The sequence below is a fragment of the Lygodium microphyllum genome, chromosome 2 (genome assembly GCF_053477565.2).
Source record: "Lygodium microphyllum isolate KBCC chromosome 2, Lygodium_microphyllum_v1.1.10, whole genome shotgun sequence".
Classification (NCBI taxonomy): Eukaryota; Viridiplantae; Streptophyta; class Polypodiopsida; order Schizaeales; family Lygodiaceae; genus Lygodium; species Lygodium microphyllum.
The window spans coordinates 98,643,607-98,668,233 of record NC_141136.1 but is presented as its reverse complement, the minus strand read 5'-3'; the positions used below and the strand labels follow the sequence as shown (position 1 = coordinate 98,668,233).

Here is a 24,627-nt window from a genome sequence, read left to right as displayed (position 1 = left end):
GCATTGGAATCAGCTTCCCAATTCGATATATATCCTCCACCTATGTTTCCTTCGAGCCACAGGACCATACATCCCACATTTGAACCTACACCCTTCTGCCTTAGCTTCTTCCCCCAATTTCCCCTATACCATCCTGAGAGGCTTTGATCTGAGAGCTCTTTCATTTTCTGCCCCAATCATGCTGTTGAGCCCCATGTCTTTCCATGTTTCCCTTATATTGAGCATATAATAAGCGACACTTAATTTGCAAAAAAGGAATGTATGTTAACCAAATAAAAGAAGTTTTCATGCTAGTCATAGCAATGTTGATCGAACTGAATCTATACTAGTCACTTGGCATTCGATACGAACTGCCACAATGTATTTGTTACATTTGAAACTCAATACTCTTTTTGTGATCACAACTCATTGATCGTGACAGACATTCTGGACACATTTGAAATAAACAATGGTTGGAAGATATGGCAAAGAATGAAATCTTCATTGGCTGTTGGCAGACGAAAGTGAAACAGAAGATAGCCCAGCAGTCAATTCATTGTACCTATTGGGCGAGCCTTGAGATCGCAAAAGTTATCCCATTGATGTGAGTAAACTAAGCCCTGAAGAAGTCCTTAGAAGATGAAGGCTCCCAAGGAAAGCTGTTAGTTTTGACTTGTGCATCTCCATCATTCATAATATGTGGCAGCCGACTTATTCGGCTCCTCTCTACTACTTTCTTCACCATCCAAGTATCACCCATAAATTTTTTTCTCCCTTCTTTGGATCCTTTGTTCATAGAAACCATTTTGGACTTCACATGTGATTTCACCCTTACTCGGAGCCTATCCAGGTGGTGGTCACAAAGCAAGTACCCAACCTTTGCCCTGAGCGGGCAATGCCAACCCTTTCCATCAGACCTGTTGCAAGGATTTCCAAGACCTGCTGTATCCTGCTTCATAGATTTCAACCGTTTCTTTTGAGAGAGTCCACCAGGGGCTTCTTGTGTTTCCTGATTAGTACCAGGGTTCAGAAAGGCAGGCTGTATGGAGGGCTTCCTCTGTGTCTTGCCTGTCCTTGCCCTGCGTATAGCAGCACATGCTGCCCAGTATTGAGCAATACCTTGCTGTTTTGTAAGCTTCACACTGACAGAATTTGGTTTTGAAGTATCCTCCTCCTGTTCATCATTCTGCGGTTCTTGTTTCCTACCAGTTGGTTGGTCCTCATCCCCCACTAATGCACTGCACAGAATGTACTTGGACTCCACAAGTGGCATGAAGTAGGGTGAATTGGAGATAATCTTCAAAACCTCCACCCTAGGCACAACGCCACCTTCGTGCAGGCCAGGAAGTCCTCGTTCCAGAATCCTTGAGACAGCCTCTCGAGCTGTCAGACCAGCTTTTCCCGCCTGCATAAACACTTGGTATATGGAATAGATGAGCCCTTCTTTAGGTTGGTTCGCTGGATGATCAGGAGCAAAGCTAGATCCTTTATCTGATTGCTCAACTGGTGAACTACATCCTTGACCAGCCTTCATAGATTCATCTAAAATAGACAAGGTCTGCTTGTTAGGCAAGCCTCTTTTAAAAACTTGTCAGTTCACAAATCTTCTGACTTCAAGTTTCAATCAAGGACAAAGTCCAAGACATGGGGCTCTCAAATCCAGACTTCAACACCACTAAATTTATCTGCTTCAAAGAAACAGCTCAAGGACTATATTGTTACACTGACAGATTTTGAGTGATTCATACAGACAAAAAGGAGATGGTAAGATTTATAACCAATCCTAAAAGTTGAATAATTCAGCATATCCACTACCACTATCTAGCATTGAGACTCCCAAAATATTGAGTCATCTAGACAAACAGAAGATGGTAATCGATTCTTTTAATATTCCCAAAACATGAATCATCCTGACTGTGCATCAATGCCAATCGCAATGAGCGTCAGCATGAAATAAGCGTCTCTTGCCAGACATTCACATACAAAAATTGTACTTCCACACTCCCCTCTAGATACAAAAATGCAGAAGTAGAGGTAACCTTACATTTTGACTTGAAACTTAAGCTACAACGCTGGTCTAAAACCTGCTTACACATACTACATTTCTCCAAAGTGTCTCTTCTAGGAAAATGCCCCCCAAATAAGAAACGCCCAAGAAATAGCAAAGAGATAAACCAGACGATCTATCAACTGACACAGGGACCTAACTAATGACCCTTGATGTAAAGGAAGATTGGATATGTTTTTACTGGATAGATGGCAGTATGGGGACGTTGGACATCGAGAAAGGAAGGGAGAATGAACCAAGTGCTTAGAAGTCGAGCACAATGTTTTATGCACAAGACATGAAGGTGAAGTAGGCGTACAAAATTTTACCTTTAAGGTGTGCATTCAGGAGACTAGTGCCTTATAGTTGCTATTGAAGCCAACTCAACAACTGGGCAAAGATGAAAAGAACACAAGATCAGCATCTGAAGGTGAAGCAAGTGCACAAAAGTTGTCATTTTGATATAGGGGCACATATCCTTGACTAATGGTTGCACAAAAGTTGTCATTTTGATATAGGGGCACAAGATCAGCATCTGAAGGTGAAGCAAGTGCACAAAAGTTGTCATTTTGATATAGGGGCACATATCCTTGACTAATGGTTGCACAAAGCACTTAGTAGCCACACCCACCCATACTTCATTGCACATTGGATCGAAGGGCTGCTATCTTTGGACTTGAGGCAACATCCCTGGAGACAAGGATGCTTAGCCAAATAAGCCACTCTTCTTTCCTGATCTCCCCATTTTGGGGGAGGTCACCGACAGGAGAATACACATGGACCACTGCTGCTCGTACTAGTCTTGGACTTATCCTTCACTCTTGCCTCTGCAACAGTAGACTGTTCAGGATGACATCATCATTAGAGAGAGAATGGACACACAAGGAAAATTTAGTGAAGTGGTGTGGTGAAGAATAGCCCAACACATCTGAGTGGATAGCCCATGTGTGTACCGCATGAATATTTACATATGACCCCACAATAGAGCAGCTCCATCTATAAGACCCTTTTGCACATAAAGAATCTAGAGTCCCTCTGTTTTCCACATGGAGGTAAGGGCACTATCCACCTCCTCCATCCAAGTGTAGACAAGCTTCCTATTGTGCTTGCCATTGAACTTTGAGATGGTAAGTTTCTTCACCATCACTTCTTGTTCCTTCTTGGTGAGGGAGATTTGGAGACCAAACTTACATGTGGGGTGCCCTTGTGATTAGCACTCATTGAGTGATACCAAAAAAAACCCATCTTGAACACTTAGGGTGATTGTAGGAAGGCCAGGTGGATGTCCAGGGTGCTTGAGCTGCCTCTCCCTCAAAGAGGGAAGGTTGAAACATATGAAGGTAAGTGAGTGCCCTTGCTTGCCATGAGATGATCCTCCATTCATACTAAGAGAGGGGGAATGTCCCAACTGTGCATGCCCCCCTCACTACTTGGTGGCCTTGAGCCAGTGCCCACGATGCTGAAGACTTCCCCAGTGCTGAATCAAGAACCATATTTTCAAAAATTCTTAGAGACCAGTATCAAAAAGGGCAGCTCCTTGTGATGAGACAGAGTGGCTATAAGAAGAGAACGAGTGTTTTGAGTGCAAGCAAAAATTTCACATGCATCAGGAGTGTCCTCAGCCAAGGTGACAGGAAAATGTTAGACCGCTGGGGCAGTTCAAGAAAGTGACTATGACATAGTCAGATATAGATAGCAACTGAGACTGATATTCACAAAGTTCTAAACACTTGAGTTTGAAACCATAGTTGTGGCCTTCATATGGATCACAGTTCAGGTCAGGACTGAGAGTTGCAACAGTTCGAGAGCAGCAAGCAAAAGCTTTGATTGAGGATGTGTCTTCTTTGCACACTAGCATCCATAGGTGCACTACCAGCATGCAGATGACATCAGACTGAAAATGTTGCAGTATGACTCTCGTTTGACAAAGTGCCCCTGAGATTGGTATCTTGGGTGATATCATTCCAAGTACTCTACAATGTTCTCAAACAAAGAAACTTGACTATTAATAGTCACTTTTTCATCAGGCAAAAATCTGAATGAGGGGTTAGCAATGAAATTTGAACCAGTGCAGGTTTTCCTTCAAGTATCAAAACATGAAAGGTCCCTTTCTAGTATCAGGGTTCTCTATCTTCAGGACTCTCTTTACTTCCTCCAAATTCTCAATAAGATTGACCAAAGATTGATGTTAGAGTGAAAATATCTATTCCTTAATCAGCTTCCTTCTCAGAAAATAAAAAAGTATGTAAGCTCTAATACTAATCTGACTTGAAAGGGAGCTCTACTACTACTCTGACTTGAAATGGATTGCGCGGCACATATTTACTACCCATAATCAACCATAAACAAAACAAAGGAACGAAAAAATGTGGCAAGTTGAGAGACATGGACATTCCAATCATACTTGATCAACCAAAGTAAATTTGGAAGGAATAAAATATTTGAAAATTAGATACACACTGCAATTAGGTGGGAAAAGGCCCCCCTTGGAAGAGATCTCGGTTTCTTACGATTAAGATTGTCAAGCAACCTACCAGAGTCCTCAACAATAAGAAATAAAGCAAAAAGAAAAGAAATTTTTGTAGAGATCCTGCTCTCGTCAACTTTGCCTCCAACAAAATCAAGCCCTGGCTGTCCTTCAGAGACATCTGATAAAATCAAGTCTTGACTCTTTAAACAACTCCTGAACGTCCTAGAACACTAAAATAATCCTTAAAAACAAGGCCAATAAGCTGAGTAGCAAAGCAAACTATAAGCACAATGAATCCACCCAAAATTCATAAACTGGTCCAGAACAGTCTCATCTACTGCAAAACCTACTTGCTTCAAATATTATTTAGTATCAGCCTCTCAAGGCTCAAACAAAATATAGCAGCGCAGAATCTTCCCTAAGCAGTGTGATTTCAGTATGAACTCACCCCAAGCCTCACGACACCCTAAACTGCTTCTCCTAGATTTGGGCCACTGGATCTAGCAAAAAACAATGGCAGCTCTGCTTTGTAATGAATCATAGAAGCCTCCTGTAGCCTCTACATGATAACTGATGGCCCTGCATTTGGCTTTCCAGCTTTGGCTTTCAGCTGTCTATACTTCAGAATTATTCCATCTTTGATGCACACTAGCCTAGTCCTAGGCTGTTAGGGAGCCTCAAGGAATCATTAATCGAACAATATATAGCCAATCGAACACTGGCACAAAAAATGCATCACAAGGAAAGTCTAGCATGGTCCTGAAGTTGGAATGCAAATGCAGAGGAAGTCCAGGTTTATTAATGGGCTGATTTCCAGAGTTCCTTTCCAAAATAAGGTGTCCCTGTGGAAAGTGATAGTGGCTGCAGTTGGTAGCACTTCCTTGGGAGATTGAAGAAAAGTTAAACATGTGCATTGCATGGAGATAAGTATAGAAGTGTCCACTACTATAAATTGAATGGTGAGGCTTCTTTTTTTTCTAGCCCTGTTTTGCCTGAAAACTTACAAAGAAAGCCACGATTAGATTACATAGTTTACCCAGCAGGCAATACATCTAACAAGACGTGTGTTTACCCTTTCCTTACATTACAAGAAGCATGATCACTACTAGAAAGATAAAAAGTGTGTACCTTCATGCATTGCACTCTTCCTTGGTTTCCTTTGAGACCTATTTAAGAAAACAAAACGAAATCAATAACCAAATGTACCCAGAGATAAATAAGCTTTTATGTAAGACAGCAAAACATATACCAACCATAAGTCAATCTTAGAGAACAAAGAGATAACTACCTCACGTGTGTTTGGGATGTCTTCTTCCATTTTCCTGGGACCATTAAAGGCTTCCCAACTTCCTTTCCAACCTATAAAGCCATGAATAAAAACCTCATATTAAAAGGTGGAAAACATAAAAATCTCAAACCTCTGCGAACCCTTTAAAGGCCTTGCTTTTGCATTTGTGAAGTGAAGAGCATCAAATGATATTCTCGATTCTCAATCAATCATAATTTGACATTATCCTCAAAGTCATGTAGCAAAAGCTTAAGTAAAACACTAGAAACTACAAAGTTTATAGATGCATCATAGCCTCGCCATACTAGTAACTCTAAAGTTTTAGGGTCAGTAAAGGGAAGCCCTCCAATATGCCCCCCAATTTTCTACATTTAAATTTCACGAGCTTGTGAAATGAGATTTCTTTTCCATGGAAAAAGTAAGCTCTTAGTAATATCAGAATAACATGCAGCTATACAAATGATAAGGCAACTCTGCCTAGCATATTAGATCTGGATCTTAAGAATGTTGGGAAAAAGCACTTTTTGGGTATACAATATGCAAAATTTTGTATAACTTCTTCACCCATCAATCTTTCACTCTTGCTGCTTCACCTGGTCACTAAGTTGGCTTTCATACCAATTGTGTGTTATTAGAAGTCATAAGAGAATCCAAGGTGCAATTATGCATGCTCCACATCCACAAAATATACCAGCTACCCGTCCAGGCCAGACTCTCGATCGGCTGAAGTTAGCACAATCAGCGACATTCAGCAGGTGCACTAGAAACAAGATAAGGCATGTTGAGGTACAAACATGAAGCATGTGAATGGCAAGAGTCTGACAGGCCACACATTTTCAGCAATATGTCGAAGTTGTGTGGGTAGTTCCTAAAGTTTCCAGCAAGCAACAGGTTGATAAAAGAAAGAGAAGGAGCAAGAAGTCAAGCAAATGTCCACAGGAGGTATGTTACTGGTGCAAATTTACAAATACAAGTCACTTTGACAATGCAGCATGACCCACAAAGCAGCAAACAGAAGGGTCCTAAAGCAGACGACATTACTGTCAAAGCAAAGCAAATTCATGAAGATTTTGTCCTGCTAAAGTGAAACATATCCTCTTTGTTGAATAAAAGAATCCATCCGCAATTTTTCCATTAAGGTCAAAAGATTGGTTCAACAAAAACTCCATCTGGTTTGTCATACAATTCATCCATTTTTACCTAGTACTCAAATCTCACCTGTTTGACCTTCATCAGTCAAAAACAAGACAAGTAACTTATTGAGTCACAAGCCTTACTAGTCAAAGCCAATAGAAATGTAAATCAACCAACTTGAGTGACTAATATGACTTACATGCAACTATAACTTTCCCAATTCCCATGCAGCAGGTGTCAAGAGCACTGTCTTGCAGTTTAGTGGGCATATCAATCGACAATAATGGCAATTTACCCAAATTTCAACACCAAGTGCATAGTGGAAGAAGTTACAAAAGAGGTTAATACTCCATCTTTAACATTGCAAACCATCATAAAATTTTTCAAGCTTCATCTAGCATCCTATCCAGTAATAGGGTTAGTTCATTTAGCCATGAACCATCATAAAATTTTTCAAGCTTCATCTAGCATCCTATCCAGTAATAGGGTTAGTTCATTTAGCCATGATTAAACTCTAACCTCTCAATTATCTAGTTCACATTTTGCAAGTTCACACTTGACCGTAAGTGGTTTTGGCCTAGATGGAGGGGCAAACGGCCTCGGAATTGCAATCTGACTGGATGGTGGCTTTTTGGCATCAAAATCTATCACCTTGGTGTTCATCACATGCTTTTTGGCTTTCAAATCCAGTAGTTGCTTCATAGTGCCATACCTTATGGCCATTAAATGGGGGATCAAACGGACTCCACTCGACAAATGAACACTTGTGTTGAATTCTTGACGTCGAAATGCATCTAGGAAAACTTCAACTGCTTGATCCATAATAGTTTCATTTTTAACCAAAAAAGCTCTTGTAAGTTAAGGGCAGCAATCTTGTGTCTCGGTTGACCCATGTCATGGGCTGTTTGTGTTCCAAGGTGGAAACGAAATATTTCAACCAAGAAAAGTTTCCCCCCTATATCCTTTTGCTTCAGTATGGTACATTTTGCCCATGGGTAGGTCCTAATTGAAACACTAGGTGAAACGTCTGGAACAAATATTCAACAATGAGTTACACATATTTTTTGAGTGAAACGGCCAAGCATTTCACCTATAGAGGACTGAAACATTTCAATGGTAAAAGGCTTTTCAAGGTTACCATTAGTATTAGCAATATTGAGTGAAGCTTAAGTTTGGTAGGTGCCATTTTTAGCATTTGTGTCAAAGACAATGTAGTTCTAGCATCATGTGCAAACATTACAACTTTCAACAAATTGTAAATACTTTAGTGAGAGGGGATATCATGTGCCTGCTATTTATGGGTGTGATGTGGATATTGTCTCAACTACAAACCTTTAATCAATCAGTCTATCCATCAGTCGCACATAACCTATTTGTGCATCTTTGCATTATGAGCAAGTCCCGAGTTTCAAAAGTCAAAATAGGACTATGCAAAGTATTTTACATCTAAAGACAATTTGCGAGACTCTAGGTCAATGTATCTAAGACTCAAAAGCTTCTTAGCTATCCAAGGGACCAATGGGTGGTCCATTACGAACAAACCATCAATGGTCTTCCTCACTCTATGCTACATACCATCAATGGAATAGGTAGCCTCGTCCCACATCTTCCCTTTTGCTATACTCAATCTTCTTGGAGTAACTCCATGCAACGTATCTATACCTAAGCTTTGGCATGCTACACCTCAAGTGTACTATGCATAGAGATGTCACCTACTCTACAAGGAGGATATGCATGGCACAATCATCATCATCATGGATGGCTTGTGTGCAATTGTGGGCAAGGAGGCTCCCCCTAGTCACCTGGTACTAGGGCAGCATGTTGTGTCATGATCGAATGTGTGGGAGATTATCACCCTCACAAAGTGGCATATCTAGTAGGCCCACTAAAGTGGTCTTTAGCAATGAGAATCTCTCCTCAGCATGTACCACTTTGGCAGAGCTGAAATCGGCCTTCAAAAATCCAAAGGATAGTAGATCACATTTTAGCAAACACTTAATTTGCATAGCAGTAAATTCAGCAAGAGAAACCCACACATAACTAGCATGGTGACAAGAAACAGCTGGAACAGACCCTCGGAACGCCAAAAATCTGTCCCTGCCCAAATTCCAGCCAAAAATACATGCCCGCTGGGCAACACATTCCCTATCCCATTTCTAACATGAAACAGCAAACAGAATGTGTCCTGCCCTGCATTCCCTATCAAGGATTGATGGACTGGAGCACCACATCAAAAAAACCTTCCCTATCTGCCCAGTGCCTGCCCAGTGCCTACGCATATCATCCCACTTCTTTTTGCAATTCACTCCTGCTCTACACAACGCCTGCTCTCTCCCAACTGCTCCCACTTGCTTCTCTCCTGCTTGCTCCTCTTGCACACAGCAACTGCTTCTCCCTTTTCCTATAGTTGTCTCTCTTCTTTCATATCTCTTCCTCTTCCCTCTTCTCCCTTCTACTCTTCTCCCGCTTCTCTTCTCTATTCTTCTCCTCTTCTCTCTTCCTCACTTGTCCCACTTTCCTTCTCAAGCTCTCATCTCTCTTCGGCCACCACCTCCTCTCCTCTCTCCTCTTTCGCAGCTCATTTCTCAGCCTTCACTCTCTCCACTCAGCCAATAGTGCAGCACCCTCTTTTCTCTTAGCTTTGTATCATTTAGACTTTTATCTTCGGCCTTTCAGCCTGAAATGACAGCATCTTCCCATCCCACTCATTGTGCCAGTGGTCAAGGAAGAAATTCCAATGATGTCAAAGTGCGGCAGTGCGGAAGCATTTGACCAAGACTGAGAAATAGAGTGAACAGAGAGAGAGGAGAGAGAGAGACAGTAGAACACAGAAAATCTGCAATGAAGAATGCTAAATAAAGAAGCAAATATGTACACAGGGCAGAGCATATGTCTACATATGTCTCCACCTTGAAGATCTCACGGGCTGTGAACCTCGAAGTATGTGCAGCAATCTCCATGATCAAAAATCTGGAATCCTGCGATCAGAATGTGTCCATCTGTGTGCTGAAGGCAGGCAATAAATAGCCTTAAAAGAAATGACAAAAAATATGCTGTCGGCTGCATTTAATGCAGCCAACTGTACCAGCCTGCTATCCAACTGTACAGACAGCCTGTCCGACTGCACATGTGGCGGACGAAACTGCTGGCATGGCATCAAGCGTGCGACTTGCCCTTGCGCTGCCATATGGCATACCTGCAATAAATGCGACTGACTATACAGACTCTGCAAAACTGCCACTTGTCACCCACAGCACACACAACTGATGAAACTACTCTCGAATGCCTAACTGACAGGAAATGCATATATGCACAGCCTATCTCTAAAGAATGCCTGCCCAGGGGATGACAATCTCTGACACCCCCTCTCATATCCCAGACAGTGCATGAGGCTAAGGGATCTGGAATGTTGCCGAAGTAAACCCTATGGAAGCGCCTTCGTAAACAAGTCTACAAGATTATCCTCTATCTTGCAACATACCACATCAATAGTCTCATCCAGAAGTTTCTCCTTAAAGAAATGGTACTAAATCTCGATGTGCTTTGTCTTAGCATGAAACGTAGAGTTCCCGGCCAAGGCAATGCAACTCACATTGTCGCACTAAAGAACCATAGGACCCATCTACAAGCAGCCAAGCTCCCAATAACCTACGAAGCCACATTGTCTCACATGTGGTGGAAAACACCACCCTATACTCCGCCTCAGTCAAAGATAGGGCAACCGTGGGCTACTTCTTGCTGCTCCATGAAACAGCACCTGCACCCAAGGTAAAGCAATAACCTGTAGTGGACCTTCAATGATCCACATCGCCAGCCCAATCTAAATCACTCCAACTTGTAAGTACCAAGCCTACATCACCTATATCTACTAGATAATAGATCCCGAGATCAAGGATCCCTTTAAGGAACCGCAAAATCCTTTAAGCACTCTACCAATGCACCATCTTGGGTTCACTCATGAACCTGGCCAACACACCTGTAGCATAACATAAGTCAACATGAGTGTTGAGGAGCCATATGAAAGATCCAACCAACAGCCTATTATGGATAGCATCCGCCAAAGGAGAATCAGAATGGATTGTGGCCTGCTGTTGAGAGATAAAGATCCCCCTCGAACTCTGATAGATCTCATGACCTAGAAAGAAGTGAAGAAGGGACGTCCCATATCCGTCCTCTCAAACTTCTCATAAAGTGTTGCCTTCGTCTACTTGACCACCTAAGCATGGTCACTTGTCACAATCAAATCGTCCACATAAAGGACAAACAACACACAACCTCCATCCAAGGTGTATACATAAAGCTATGGATCGGCCTTGGAATGCCGACACCCCAATCTCTCTTGGAGGAATGAGTCAATCTTCTCGTTCCAAGCACGGGGAGCCTATTGAAGGCCATAGAGGGCCTTCCTCAACTTGTACACCTTAGGCATAAAGACCCATTTGACTCCAATTACCTTTTTATGAGAAGGCTTGGGCACAAGAGATGAAATGTCATTTCTCTCAATCGACTCCATTGCTTTCCGCCAATGATCATGATGTAAAGCCTCCTTCACGAAGGTAGACTCCCTGTCTTGAATGGCACGAGTCGTCAAATAGTAACTAGTGTACACAAGCTCAGTGAAATGTACCTAGTTCCTTCGAGAACGCCACAGACCATGCTACTGCTGCCACTCCTCACAGACCCCCTCAATCCTTGCATCATGAAGAGTGTCACGTGCCCAACGAGAAGGCTAAATCTGTCCTAGTCGCTCTCCATCTGCTGAAGTCTTAGAATGTCCACCGACTGCTAAGGCTCAGTCGGAGAGTCTGGTGGCAAAGAAATAAGCTCCTCATCCAAAGAAGAATCTGCAAAGAGGCACGGGCTTCATGGGTATAGAGGTATGACACCAGTGGAAGTAGGAGATTGATTAAGGATGCGGACTGCCTCAGCCCATAGACACTGAGGTGTCTGTCTATACTTCATCATGGTATGGGCCATCTCGACCACAATGCAATTCTTCTGCTCCTTGCCATTCTCCTAAGGGGTGTTTGTGTTGGTGAACTCCTAGTGGATACCATGATCTACACAAAAACGAGCAAGCTCATTAGAAACAAATTCTTCGCCCTTGTCCGATCGTAAGGTCTTCAGTTTCCGACCTAATCAGTTCTTCTCAAAGAGTAACCGATCCCTGAAGTTGAAGAAAGCCTCGACCTCCAGCTTCAAAAAATAAGCCCATGTCATCTTGTTGTAATCATCCACAATTAGCATGAAATAAAAGCTGCCCTTAAGAGAGATTGTCCACATCGGTCCACAAAGATTGGTAAAGACAAGCTCCAAGGGTGTTGAAGACTGCCTCAAAGTCTTGTTGGGAATAGCATCACGAGTCTACTTTCCAAGGATGCAAGATACACAAGACTGCTGGCTCACCACAATATTCAACAAACCTCAAACAAGTTGTCCCCTAGACGCCTTCCGAAAGTATAGTTGAGGTGTCCAGACCGAGCATGCCATAGCTCGAACTATGTATGAGAGGTAAGAAGAAGAGAAGTCAAGGCAAAAGAAGACCTCAACTTGTAGACTCCATTCTCCTCATAACCTAAAGCAATGACCTATCTTGATCCACGATGAAGAATCTAAAAGGAATCCATATCAAACTCAACCAAGAGGCCGAGGGCACATATCTTGTGCACCGAAATCAAATGGTATCCCAAGGCCGGCACATAAAGCACCTCAAAAATATGGGCACCACCCTACCCATCTGGAATACGTTGCATATTACCACGTCCATAAATAGGAATAGAAGAACTATCTCCAATGAGAATCTGCCCATGCAAAGGCCGCAAATGATCAACACCTATTGTAGGAGTCATGTGTTGTGATGCACCACTATCAACAATCCACTCCTCACTTTGTGGGGCCATCAACATGGCATCAAAAGCCTTCGGGTCGATGCCTCAACCACCTCCAAGTGGAGAAAAGCATCTGATGAGGGAGCAACCACCACTCCAAAATCCTTTGAGGACTTTTCCTTCTTCTCCTTGTTGAGGCAATCCTTTCAATGACCGATTTTGCCACAAATGTGACAAGTAGACTCCTTTTCTTGTCCTTTGATTTGTCCTCCTCCTTCTTTGGGTCCTTCCCCTTCTTCTAAGAGGACTATCTATCAATGCCTCTGATTTGGTAACATTGGTCCCTTTCAATCGCTCCTCTTGGTCCAAGACCATAGGAACCAACTCCTCTCAACAAAGAGTCTCTTTCCACCCTAAGGCAATCAAGGCAGAATAAAAGCCACTAAAACAAGGCAATAACTGGAGAGTTATCACCATGTCTTCAAAAGTAATCACCTTCCCTGCATTCTACACGTGCATCTGAAGCTTCCTTAGCTTCTTGATATGCTCCCGCATAGAAGATGACTTGTCAACACTCGTGGTCCTCATTTGCACTTCCAAAGAAACTTGATTCATGACGATCATTCTGTTATACATCTAATCAAGCTCCAACCATCTCTATCGAGCCACCATCAAATGCTCTATATGGGAGATCACAGTTGTAGTGCATGAGAGAAATAAAAACGAGCGGATGCAAGCATTAGTTTATCCCAATGCACTTGAGCCTTTGCCAACTCCAAATTATCAATAGAAGAGATCTCGCCATCGAGCTTTTGATCTAATGGAAGAGCCCGTAAAACTGGAACCTTCCAGTCCATGATCCCTAAAACTCTGTCTCGGACTCAAAAGACATCTTCACTTAAAATGCCTGCAAAAAACACAAAAAACACCCCCCTTTGACTGTGAAAACGCAGCCTACTAGAGCTTTTCTCCGCTTGTCCCACTCCTTTAGTTGCCGGAGGCAATGAAAAGGTAAAATCTGCACTTGAAGGCCCAAAACGCAGCCTTCTTGCTTCTTGAACAGCAGAAATCAGTAGCAACTTCAACAACTTTGCTCCTTTCTCGCATGCCCACGCTCGCCTCAGCCTTGTGCTAATGCACAACCCTCCCACTCACCCTCAAACGCTGAAAACGCAACCTTGTGTCGCACTGAAATCTCCTCTTTAGGTGGGTCCACCTTTAGTCAATCCTTCAATGCTCTGATACCATGTCAGAGTGCAACGGTGCAGAAGCATATGGCCAAGACTGAGAGAGAGAGTGAACAAAGAGAGAGTACAATATAGAAAATCTACAATGAAAAATGTTACTAGCCTATTGTCCAACTGTATGGACAGCCTATCCAATTGCACGAATGGCATACGAAACTCTTGACATGGCATCACGTGTGCGACCTATCCCAGCACTACCACATGGCAAACCTGCAATAAATGTGACTAATTGTATGGACTGTACAAAACTGCTATGTGTCACCCTCAGCATACACAACTGATGAAACTGCTCTTGAATGCTTAACTGACAGGAAATGCATATATACACAGTCTATCTCTGAAGAATGCCTATCCAGGGGATGACAATCTCTAACAAATGATTGGTCATGGTGGAAAGAGGCAAATGCTAATTGGCAACCGCCCATTGAGTGGCGGAGGATCACGACCTTGGACTTGCAAGCTTTACCCGTACAAGCAAACTAGTGGAGCAAACAAGGTAAAGCGAGTATTTCTGTTTTGAATTTTTGTTTATTTTCAAAGTCCCCCTAAATATTAAAAGTCCAGCATTCTTCTATCAGTTTCTCTCTCCCTCTTCTCTTCATGTCACTTCTTTCTTTCAATCCAATCATATGCTTCTGCATCGCTACACTTTGACAGTTACAACTTATGTACGAGGCTCTATCAACCATGTGAGCTGTTACCCTCAATGATCAACTACAAACTATTAGGTTCAAGGCGACTAATACAATTCAACACTTTCTTGTCTGTGTGACATAAATATAAGATCGGCTTCGACACATGCCATCCACCCTTCCAAAAGCACATCTTGTGGGGATTGTTGTCTACAAGCTTCCTCCGGAGTTAGATGGTATGGCCAAACATCTTACAAGCTCAAAAACCGATAACACCTATCAGTTTTGAGCATATGTCCTCTATGCTACTTGTGCATGAGGCTTCTTTGTGTTTACAAGGGGAGGGAAGTCAAATACACAATGTTACCATTGTGACAAGAAGGGGAATCTCAGAAAGGATTGCAAGGAACAAGCGGCATTACGGAAGGAGTCAAAGGAGAAGGAGAAAAAGAAGAAGAAGGGTAAGGACTCCTTCATCGAGTCATCGTCATCTTCAAATCCATTCTAACCCTTTAGCAAAGCCAAAGGCCAAGGCCATGAAGGGCTCATCTTTTGCAATGAAGTTGAAGGCCGTAAAGGCCTCCTCTTCACCTTCCAACACGTGGTGGGGCATCTTTGCCCCAACAATATACAAATACAATGGATCCAAAGTGTAACTTTCCAAACACATTGAAGTATGGCAAGTTTTAAAATCCTAGAGCTAGGACTGACATTCGAGTTCACATTCAGCTATTTTGTTTGACACAGAGTGGGCTTTACTCCTAGTCTGAGCTCACATGAGGAGACACTTTGGTGGTCTCACAGAAGGCAAGGAATCCATGGTCACATATGCTATTTCAAGGCATCGATGACAAGTATCAAGAGTAGCTATGACGACTTTCTATAGTTAGGAATCGGTATAGTGAACATCAACTTTGGTGTCTCTTTGAGGCACCTTTGTGATGGCTTGCCACTTGATCACCCATTACTTTTGTATCCATAGACCTATCTAAGTGTCATAGTTAAATGTACTATAATGAGTCATTGTCACTGTATATTTTATTGTACTGATCGCCCATGATTTGAGAGATGTTATTACCAAAGTGTACATCTCATGGGCTAAAGTCACAACATTTTTAGGCTTTTCTCATTTTACACCAAAGTGTTTTGTGGTTGGCCGCCCTAATTTTGGGCACTAAGGCCCAATTTTCAGCTAGCTAACAAGCGTACTATAGGTAGGCTCCCTCCTCCACTTTCAATTACTTGCAAATATTCATCCTTCAACATGACTCCATCTTGGTGGAGAGAGGGAGATTGTGCTCACTATCAATGACTCGATGCCTAAGCTTTGTACTATTCTTGTGCCTTGGTATATGGATTCCATTTCCTGAGCATTTTCTTCTTGAGTTCTTGTGTTCTTTGCAGTGTTCTTTGTTCTTTGTGTTTTTGCAGTCTAATACAGCACTGACTCCGTGCTTCCAATGCTGCCCACTAGTCTTACAGAGATAATACAAAAGTAAAGCCTTTGAGAAGTTTATGGAATTCAAAGCTATGGCAAAAAAGCAATTTGGAATGCATATAAAATCTTTAAAATCAAACAATGGCATTGAGTATATCTCATATGAGTTCAGCGATTACTCAAGGAATAATGATATCAAAAGGCCAATCACTTGCAAATAAACACCTCAACAAAATGGAGTAACAGAATGAAGGAACTATATCATTACGGAAGTTGCAAAACAACTAGACTGCTGAGCATTTTACTCCATTGTTTTTTTTTTTTAGTAATATGATTCACAATACCCTTTTCACAAAAAAGAAGGTGCACTATGTATCCGTATCAGACATACTTGACCTTTTGTTTGTCTCATGTCATTCATATATCGTCAGTGTTCGAACCTCTTTTGCTTGTGCAAGAGTAGGATTTTTTTGTGACAGCTAATCACAAGTGATGCATCAAGCCAGACATATGCATAGTCACTCCATTAGTATGTTTGAATTTTATAACTACCAGATATCCATGCATTCATTTTTTTTGTTCTTCAAAAAGGTTGTTTTCTAGGTCAAAAATCTTGTAAGACCATTTGTAAAAATGTGAATATTATGATTTTTGTCCACATGCTTCAATCCCACAATCCTAGGTACAATATTTCTTTTTGCATTTAAAATATACTAAATCTTGCTTTTATTGTACATGAAATGTGTAAAATGAAACCTAGAAGTTCCACAAAAAGCTATAAAACACCTATAAATATAGTTAGCATGACTCAAATTCAACAAGATGCTAGGTGAAGGCATTAGTAATCGATGCAATTCTTCAGAGAGTGAATCTAGCCATTTTTGGAATCAAAAAGAGCCATCTACAACCTCCCGTCTTGAGGAGGAATTCATCACTTTGGAGAAAATGATGCCCAAAGGAGAACCGCTTCAAGATTCTATTATTTACTATCGTCTCGTTCTTGAGAATTTTGGTAAAGGGAACTTGATTGAGAGAACTCACGGGGAGACACTTGCTTGTTTCCAATAAGGGAGCTAAAGCCTTGGGCCCTCCCCAACTTAGTATCGTGTTTCAATGTTTGTATTAACAAATGTTTTTCTTCCTACTTTATGTCTTACTTTGTGTGGTAATTAAGGGTGACTAAGAGCACTATACACACTTTTTTATGATAGACATAAGTGCTTTTAGCCACACTTAATCAACAAAGACAAAAGATACAAAAGGACAAGATGTAAATAGCAAAAACTCATAACCAAGGCACTAAGGTGGGAAGGACCCACCTCTTCACAAGAAAGATTTAAGTATCTTTCCATGATCTTTTAAATTAAAACCTATTAATTTGGAATATACAATTCCATTTTCGAAAAGAAAGGCTCTTTTAATATAAATTTCAAAGTAAGGTGGCATAGATCTATCTCTGAGTAAGATGTTTTTTCCTAGATCATAATCTTCAATTTTTGCATCATCAATAAAGGAATGTGAGTATAAGGACTTTGCCAAATATCTGACCTACAAAACTAATTTTGTCAAAAATCAAAATAACTATGCAAGTAGATACCCTACAATTGCGAAACACAAACATACCAACTTAGTCACAAATCCAAACATATGGATTGTTCATGATGAGGGCTTTAACTTGGTCGTCACTAAAAAATCTAACCTTTCACTAGTTAAAAAGTTCAAGCAATGCTCATATCTCAAAAGTACTAAAACAGTGCAGTATCATATACCAACATGGTGCTAATGGAAATATACAAACCAGCACTTTTGTTCATCAAATCGTCACAAGTTGTCAACTTAGACATGCAAGTACAGCTACCAGTTCTCTGCCTCTGAAATTTCAGGTATCAGTAGCAGCTTGTACATCACCTGAGAAGCCTTACCTAAACTTGTTGGCCCTGCCAATCGCAGTTTCATGCAGTCTTGTAGCTGCTTGCTACTTCTTTGGTATATTTGCAGGCCAACAAAAAAATTGACAGCCTAGCAAATCAGAGATTTTCCGAAGGATTTTCTTCAGAGACACCAATAGGTAAGCTACATTATAGGTACTAGCTTTCTTAGGAAAATCTACAACAGACTCGCTGTGTTAAGAGCAATTTTGCCCCTCTTTTGCATCCTGCATATCACAACCAGAGTGCTTAACCTGCTTCTCTGAAGACTCTTGTTTTTGGTTGCCTGCCATAGAAGCCATGGCAAAAATACTTCAATAGATAAGATATACGAACCAGCTGTATGCTTGAGCATGCTCAACTGAAATTGGCATCATGAGCTAGAAATAAGTGATGCTGCAACAAGGTGAATGTACAGATTTGGGACTACTGGAGAACAACTGCCTGATAATAGCAAAGCACCAAAGTGAAAGCAGAAGCCATGGAAAGAAGGTTTGCCAAGGATAAGTTGCAGCAAAGGCAACCACATGATGGAGCACAAGGGTGATGAAAACTCATGCAGAAAAACAAAGGACAGCATGTCCAAATATCATTTCATACTTGCAAATAATAGAGGACAAGCTTGAAACTAGATATCAAAGAACAGGTCCATTTCATCTCCCGTGCAATATCACAACCAGGATGCTCATGAGCCAGTACGCCACTGATCAACTAGCAGCTGTTAGTGTGATAGAGACTCTGCAATTTTGTCTGCCACCTAATCAACTAGCTATTAAATGGACACCCTGCACCTTTATCCATCAAATCCTTACTAGTTCTCAACATAGACATGCTAGTACAACCAGTAGTTCTGTGCCTCTAAAATTTCTAGCATTAATAGGAGCGTCTACATCACCTGAGACCATCAATGACTAGGTATATGTATCATCTCTTTAACTTGATGTTGTCAAGAGAAATCCTTCCGGAACAGAGATACACTTGATGTTGTCAAGAGAAATCCTTCCTGGACATTACACTCTGTTCCCTCCCCACTCTCTTTTGGGGTTTGGACACATAGCATCCATGTAGCTGCTGAGTTGCTGTTTGTCTAAAGCAATGAAACAGACCTTGTTATACAGGCTGACCAGAAAGGTGGTATAGAGTTTATTAAGATGGATGCTAGTATTGCCAGAGAAATTGCAAGATACCACCCCAACGTGTTAACAGGAGTATTAATAAAAGCTTTTGATCTTGCTAATAACCATAACACAAAAGACTTGTATATATAAAGCTCAGAGTTTGAAGCTATGGGCATAAAATCTGTTATTGTGAAGCTACTGTAATCTTCAGAAACAACAAATTGTAAGCTCTGCTGTTCAAAAAGGCATCAAGAATACACACACAGACTTATATTATCAGATGTAGTTAAGCAATCATAATAAACATAAGGTGGGACAAACTGCAAACCATAGAAACCCTTACCTTGCCATTTGATACACCTAACTGCCACTTCTTTTTGGCTTGTTTAGTGTAGGACTGCTCTGTCCTTTGCAGAGGAAGATGCAATGGCCTTGAACCTTTCTTTGCAATGATCACAGTGCTATTCGTACAGCCTTTGGCAATTAAAGTGCCCTTGTCTTTTATTTTCCAAGTGTTGCCCTTCCAAACTATGATTTTTTCTGCCCTCCAACCTCTCAAGCTGGTGTCAATAACAAAAATTTCATTCCTAGAAGTCACCTTATTCTCTGCATTATATTTCACTTTGGTCACAACAATTTCATTGTCTTCTGATCTGTTAGGTTGCATCAAGTCGGGTGCTTCTGTTTGTGCATCTGGAGAGTGGGTGCATTTATCATCTGCAGGCTGAGGGGGAGGGTCTAATGTATTGTCACTGCTGACAAGAGGAGGTGTATCAAAATCAATATTGTGCACGTATGATGAAATTGTGCATGCAGGCTCAGGATCCATGGATGTTCTGCAAACCTTCGGCCTCTGCTGCTTCCGCGGGTGCTTCTTTTTCAGGGCATCACTTTTACCACCTGCAGGGCAAGTCTCCAATCTATCAACAAAGCATCCATCCATGCAGAATAAATCGGCAAACATGTCAACGTAATGCTTGCATGTGCCAGATAACCCTTGAACAAGTTCCTCAGTCGATGTAGGAAAGTTCCTGGGTTGTTCTGAAAGTCCGCCGCAGACTTGCATGGAACTCAAATTCATGCAACCCTCTTGATCTTGCTGTGTGTTTTTTGCTTCTGTGTCATTCACAATATTGAACCTGTTCCTTTCTACATCCTCTGATCTCAATGCATCGGGTACTTTGGTGAGGGCACTGCAGCAGCCACGCGGTGGCTTTGTGCAGGCATTATTGCCATAATAAAAATCCGAACACGACGAGAGCCCGTTCGCGATATCAAATCCCTGACTGCAAAATGTAGTGCTGTTTCCTAGTCTGTCTTGTTTGGCTTCTTTATCAGGCAGTTCTGGCACAGGGGGTGAGGATGCCTGCTCTTTCCTGCCAAGCTCAGGAGCAAGAGCCTGTGACTGGTTGGGGGAGAGGCCACAAGGTGTGAGAAAGTCTTCGATTCCGAGGTTGGGCTCGAACACGGGGAAACCCTTAGAGGCTCGCAGCTTGTCGAGCCAGTTGCAGGCGGGGTCCTGCGATGGGGGTGGCGAATAGCGGATGTGCAAGCAGTCTTCATCATCAGGCAGCACATCAGCCTCTTGTGTGAGGACGGGGGACAGTACAGACTCGGGCTCTTGTGCAGGTGCAGCAGTCATGCCACCTGTGTCATCATCACCTCGGAGCTCTTGCGCAGGCGCGGCGGGCGTGCCACCTGTGGCATCATCGCTGCCTCGGGACTCTACTGTAGGTGCTGCGGCGGGCGTGCCACCGCCTGTGTTGTCATCACCTCGAACCTGCTGCTGCACTCTGCGGATCCGCATTGATCAGCGCAGAGGAGACCTTACAAACGGGTCACGGAGAACAAAACCCTAGCCTGCCTCCCTCACAGCTGCCTGCGACTGCAGAAAGGGGAGGAAGGAGTACTGTACCGACCGAAGGAGGGGCGCAAAATTATGAGCCATGGGCCTGCATAGAAGAAGCTGATGCGGAGAGCCAGAATAACGATATTCGCTGGATTCTTCAGCCATGGCCGCCAGAAGAAAGCGAGGGAGAATATATTGTTCCTGCAGTCCTTGGGAACCCCAGCAGCAACTTGTATAAAAGTAGAACTGATGGCTTAATAATCATTGCAGTGCTACTCTTGACAATCTGATGATGATAGCAATACTGATGATGATAGCGATAAGAATAGGAATAATGACGAACGGGAAGAAGGAAGAGGTGGTGATGTAGCTGCTTCCGCCATAGCCAGCCACAATTGAGAGGAGGAAATAGCAACAAACTAGAAAAGAAGGGAATGACGCCAACTCTCATTTGTAAAGTGAGGACTATTTATAGATGAGAGATGAGGGCCTGCCCGCCCGCCCCCCAAAACCCAAAAGCCAAAGGTTCCCAAGCTTGTCCTTATGTATGGATAATGGCACCCACCAAGCTTTGACAGCCCTCGCACACGAGGAACTCTAGGAAACTAGATTCAATGGAGCGGACCCTCAAATGCTATTGCTGACTCATTATCCTCGCACATGAGAGACTTTTCCTTCCAAAAAATAATTGTTGTAGACTCTTTTCCCACATTGCAGGTCTACCACGATTAAACACTTCCTCCCCTGATTAGCACGAGGAGAAAGTACTGTGATCACAATTCCAAAACGTAACCATGATATACCCTTTTATGATGTGATGGGTCTGCCACGGTTAAACACGTCCTCCCTTGATTAGCATGAGGAGGAAGTGTGTTCACAATTCCACCCGAATGTTTAACTACAGGGAGGCTACCACCATACGTTGAAGCCACATGTATCCTCCTCATCAACCAGTTTGCCACCACAACTGTTTCAAGATTCTAAGGTGACCATCTGCCATGGCTACTGCATATATTGAAAAACTAGACGGAGTGATTGCCACATCCAATTGTTCGTCCTATGCTATTATTTTTAACAGGATGCTCATAAGGGGATTTCATTGTGCCCATTGTATTCTCATCGGCAGCTCGAGGGAAGAGAGAGATAAAGAGATGGAGGGAAGGGGAGAGAAACAAAGAGAAAGGGGGGAGAGAGAAATAAAGATGTGAAAAAAGAGGGGGGAGAGAAACAAAGAGAGTTTGGGGGAGAAATAAATATGTGAAGGGAGAGAGAGAGAGAAAATGAAAGAGGGGGAGAGAAACAAAGAGGATAGAGAAAATGGACAATGATGAGAACAGCAATGTTCGAGATCGAGAGGCATATCTCAATCAGTGTGTGCCCCATGTTTGTACACTCAATGCAAACTTCAATTCGATGAAAATATTGCTTGTCTATAGATCACGTGCGACACTTCGTCGGGCAAGTATCAATCACAAAAACAAAAAGGTAGAGAGAGAGGGGGCAAGAGAAAAGGAACTTGAGAAGTGTATTGTCCACCATGACATAGAGAAAATGGACAATGATGAGAGTCACAATGTTTGAGATCAAGAGGCATATCTCAATCAGTGTGTCCCACGTCTGTGCACTCAATGATCACTCAATGCAAGCTTCAATTCGATGAAAATGTTGCTTGTCTATAGACCACGTACAACGCTTCGACAAGTTTCAATCACAAATCATTGATCAAGCAATCTTAGACTTTGAGTTAATAGTTAGCAAAGTGTGTATCATTCATGCTTTACAATCAAACTCTAGTTGAAATTCCCCTACAAATGTCCATAGGGAGGTGTCAATCCATCTCAAAGCAATGTACCTATTATGGCCCCTTAGAAGAGTTCGTGGCCGTATAGTGGAAGGAGTTCCTGAGTTGATAAACCCATTAGAGGGCACTTCGCCAAATGTGCTTTTGACACTAGAAGACATTGGGGATTGTCCAAACACCTTTCTCAAATATTGGAGCCTGAGATGGAGGCTATGATTGATGCATTACCACCCATGGATACGGGGTCATCCGATCCATTAAGAGAGGAGGCCTCCATACCATTATACAATGGGTGTCGGATATCTTGCTTAAGGATACACCTTGTGCTCCTAAGTTTACAGACAAAGTACAGTTGGAGTGATGCAAGTGTGACCGAGTTGTTCATGTATATATCACACTCCTTTGTCTTAATGTATAAATAATATGTCACAACTCTACAGAAACAGAATTTGTATCCTTTTTCATTAATTTGTCTATATAATGATTTATTAAATTTATTTCCTTTGCACTAATTAGATATAAAGAAAAGTGCATTGGAGTTGGCCACTGATGAGTGGTCACAGGTTATGGTGGACCCACGTGGTGGGTTAGAGAAAAGATAGTTCACACTTCCACCTATATGACCCGATTGGGCGCCTGTGACTAGAACTCACGCATATCAGGGTTAGACTCGCACACAGAAAGGATTGATGCCTTGAAGTGTGAGCTAGATCCACCAGAACAGACAGTTACAATCAACAAGATGGCATGATCATGAAATGCTTGTATAATGTGCATGTGTGGGCTGAAAGCTTGAAATGCACATTTCTTTGCATAGGAAAGTCACATGAAGATTCGGATATCATTTTTGCGATGTACACGGAAAAAGCTTTCATATGACACCCATATTGGGGGGTCCCTAAATTTTAGGAGATCCCTAAATTTTAGGAGGTCCCTAAAATTTAGGAGCCTCGAATTAGCCTAAAAATGCGTCCTAAAAAATAGGGATGTCATTCTAAAAATAGTAAGTTCTGTACTCTGACTGTGCTTACTAAATTTGGTTGTTTCTATTCTTGACAGTATTCAACCCAAAAAGGAAGGCCATAGAGAAGAGACAAGTGTCAAGACACTTGTCACACAAGTTTCCAAGTGTCCCACCACTTGTCACATCTCATGACATGTGGCTGGACACTTGTCTTGTGCTACTCCACTTTCCCCTTTTGTACTAGCTCTCCCCTCTCCTACAAATAAGAGCTCGTTTTTCTTCATTGATCATCATTTTTCTTTGCTGTAAACTCATGTACAGCACCCACAGATAGCCAGAAACTAGCCCCATCCATCCCCATCATCATCCCCCACTTCTTCATTATCAAATTCCTCCATATTCCCTCTTCTATCACTGCTGTTTACAGAACATCAAGCCTGTAAATTCATCACAACACCTCCTTCTCGAGCTTTTTCTTCCATTTTAGCTACAAGAAGCAAGCCCTATCCATATACTGCTGATCAACGATGGAGAAAGGCTGAATTTCCCTTTTTCTTCTCTCATACTGTTGATTGTAACTGAGCTCTTTCCTAAGGGACTTGGGTTGAGCAGAAATGCATTCCTTCGGGGGGGTTGCCCATCTTCAACCCTCAATCTTGTCTCCATTACTTTTACATTTTCATGGCTGTAATTTTGTGACTAATTTTCATTTTCAGCTTTAAGTGTTCATTCTCTTTTATATTAAATCTCGAAAACAAGCGAATATCATAATTGTTAAGCATACTACGTTGTTCGGGGCGTTTACATAATAATATTTTTTCATTTCTTTAAATGTGTTTGGATTTGTTTCAAGCTGCTAAAATGTCACATACTGCCATCTCAAAACACGATACCCGAAGTCTTG

At 42.1% G+C, this 24,627-nt stretch overlaps 1 protein-coding gene across 1 annotated transcript; it reads right to left on the bottom strand.

The window, feature by feature from the left end:
• Positions 1–247: 247 nt before the first annotated feature.
• LOC148040067 (uncharacterized) lies at positions 248–21,407 on the bottom strand. The gene is made up of 4 exons (XM_087696569.1): positions 19,453–21,407; positions 5,785–5,855; positions 5,625–5,662; positions 248–1,521 (listed from the first exon to the last, which is right to left on the bottom strand). The coding sequence occupies exons 1-4, from the start codon at positions 20,914–20,916 to the stop codon at positions 593–595; spliced, it is 2,502 nt and encodes an 833-aa protein (XP_087552695.1). The 5' UTR covers positions 20,917–21,407; the 3' UTR covers positions 248–592.
• Between the last annotated feature and the right edge of the window lie 3,220 nt (positions 21,408–24,627).

Coding starts and splice junctions, on each gene's coding strand:
- LOC148040067 (XM_087696569.1), bottom strand. CDS start 20,916: ATGCGGATCCGCAGAGTGCAGCAGCAGGTTCGAGGTGATGACAACACA. Junction 5,856..19,452: donor TAGGTGTATCAAATGGCAAG/GTAAGGGTTTCT, acceptor ATGGCTTTATAG/GTTGGAAAGGAAGTTGGGAA. Junction 1,522..5,624: donor GAAGAGTGCAATGCATGAAG/GTACACACTTTT, acceptor TGTCTATTTTAG/ATGAATCTATGAAGGCTGGT.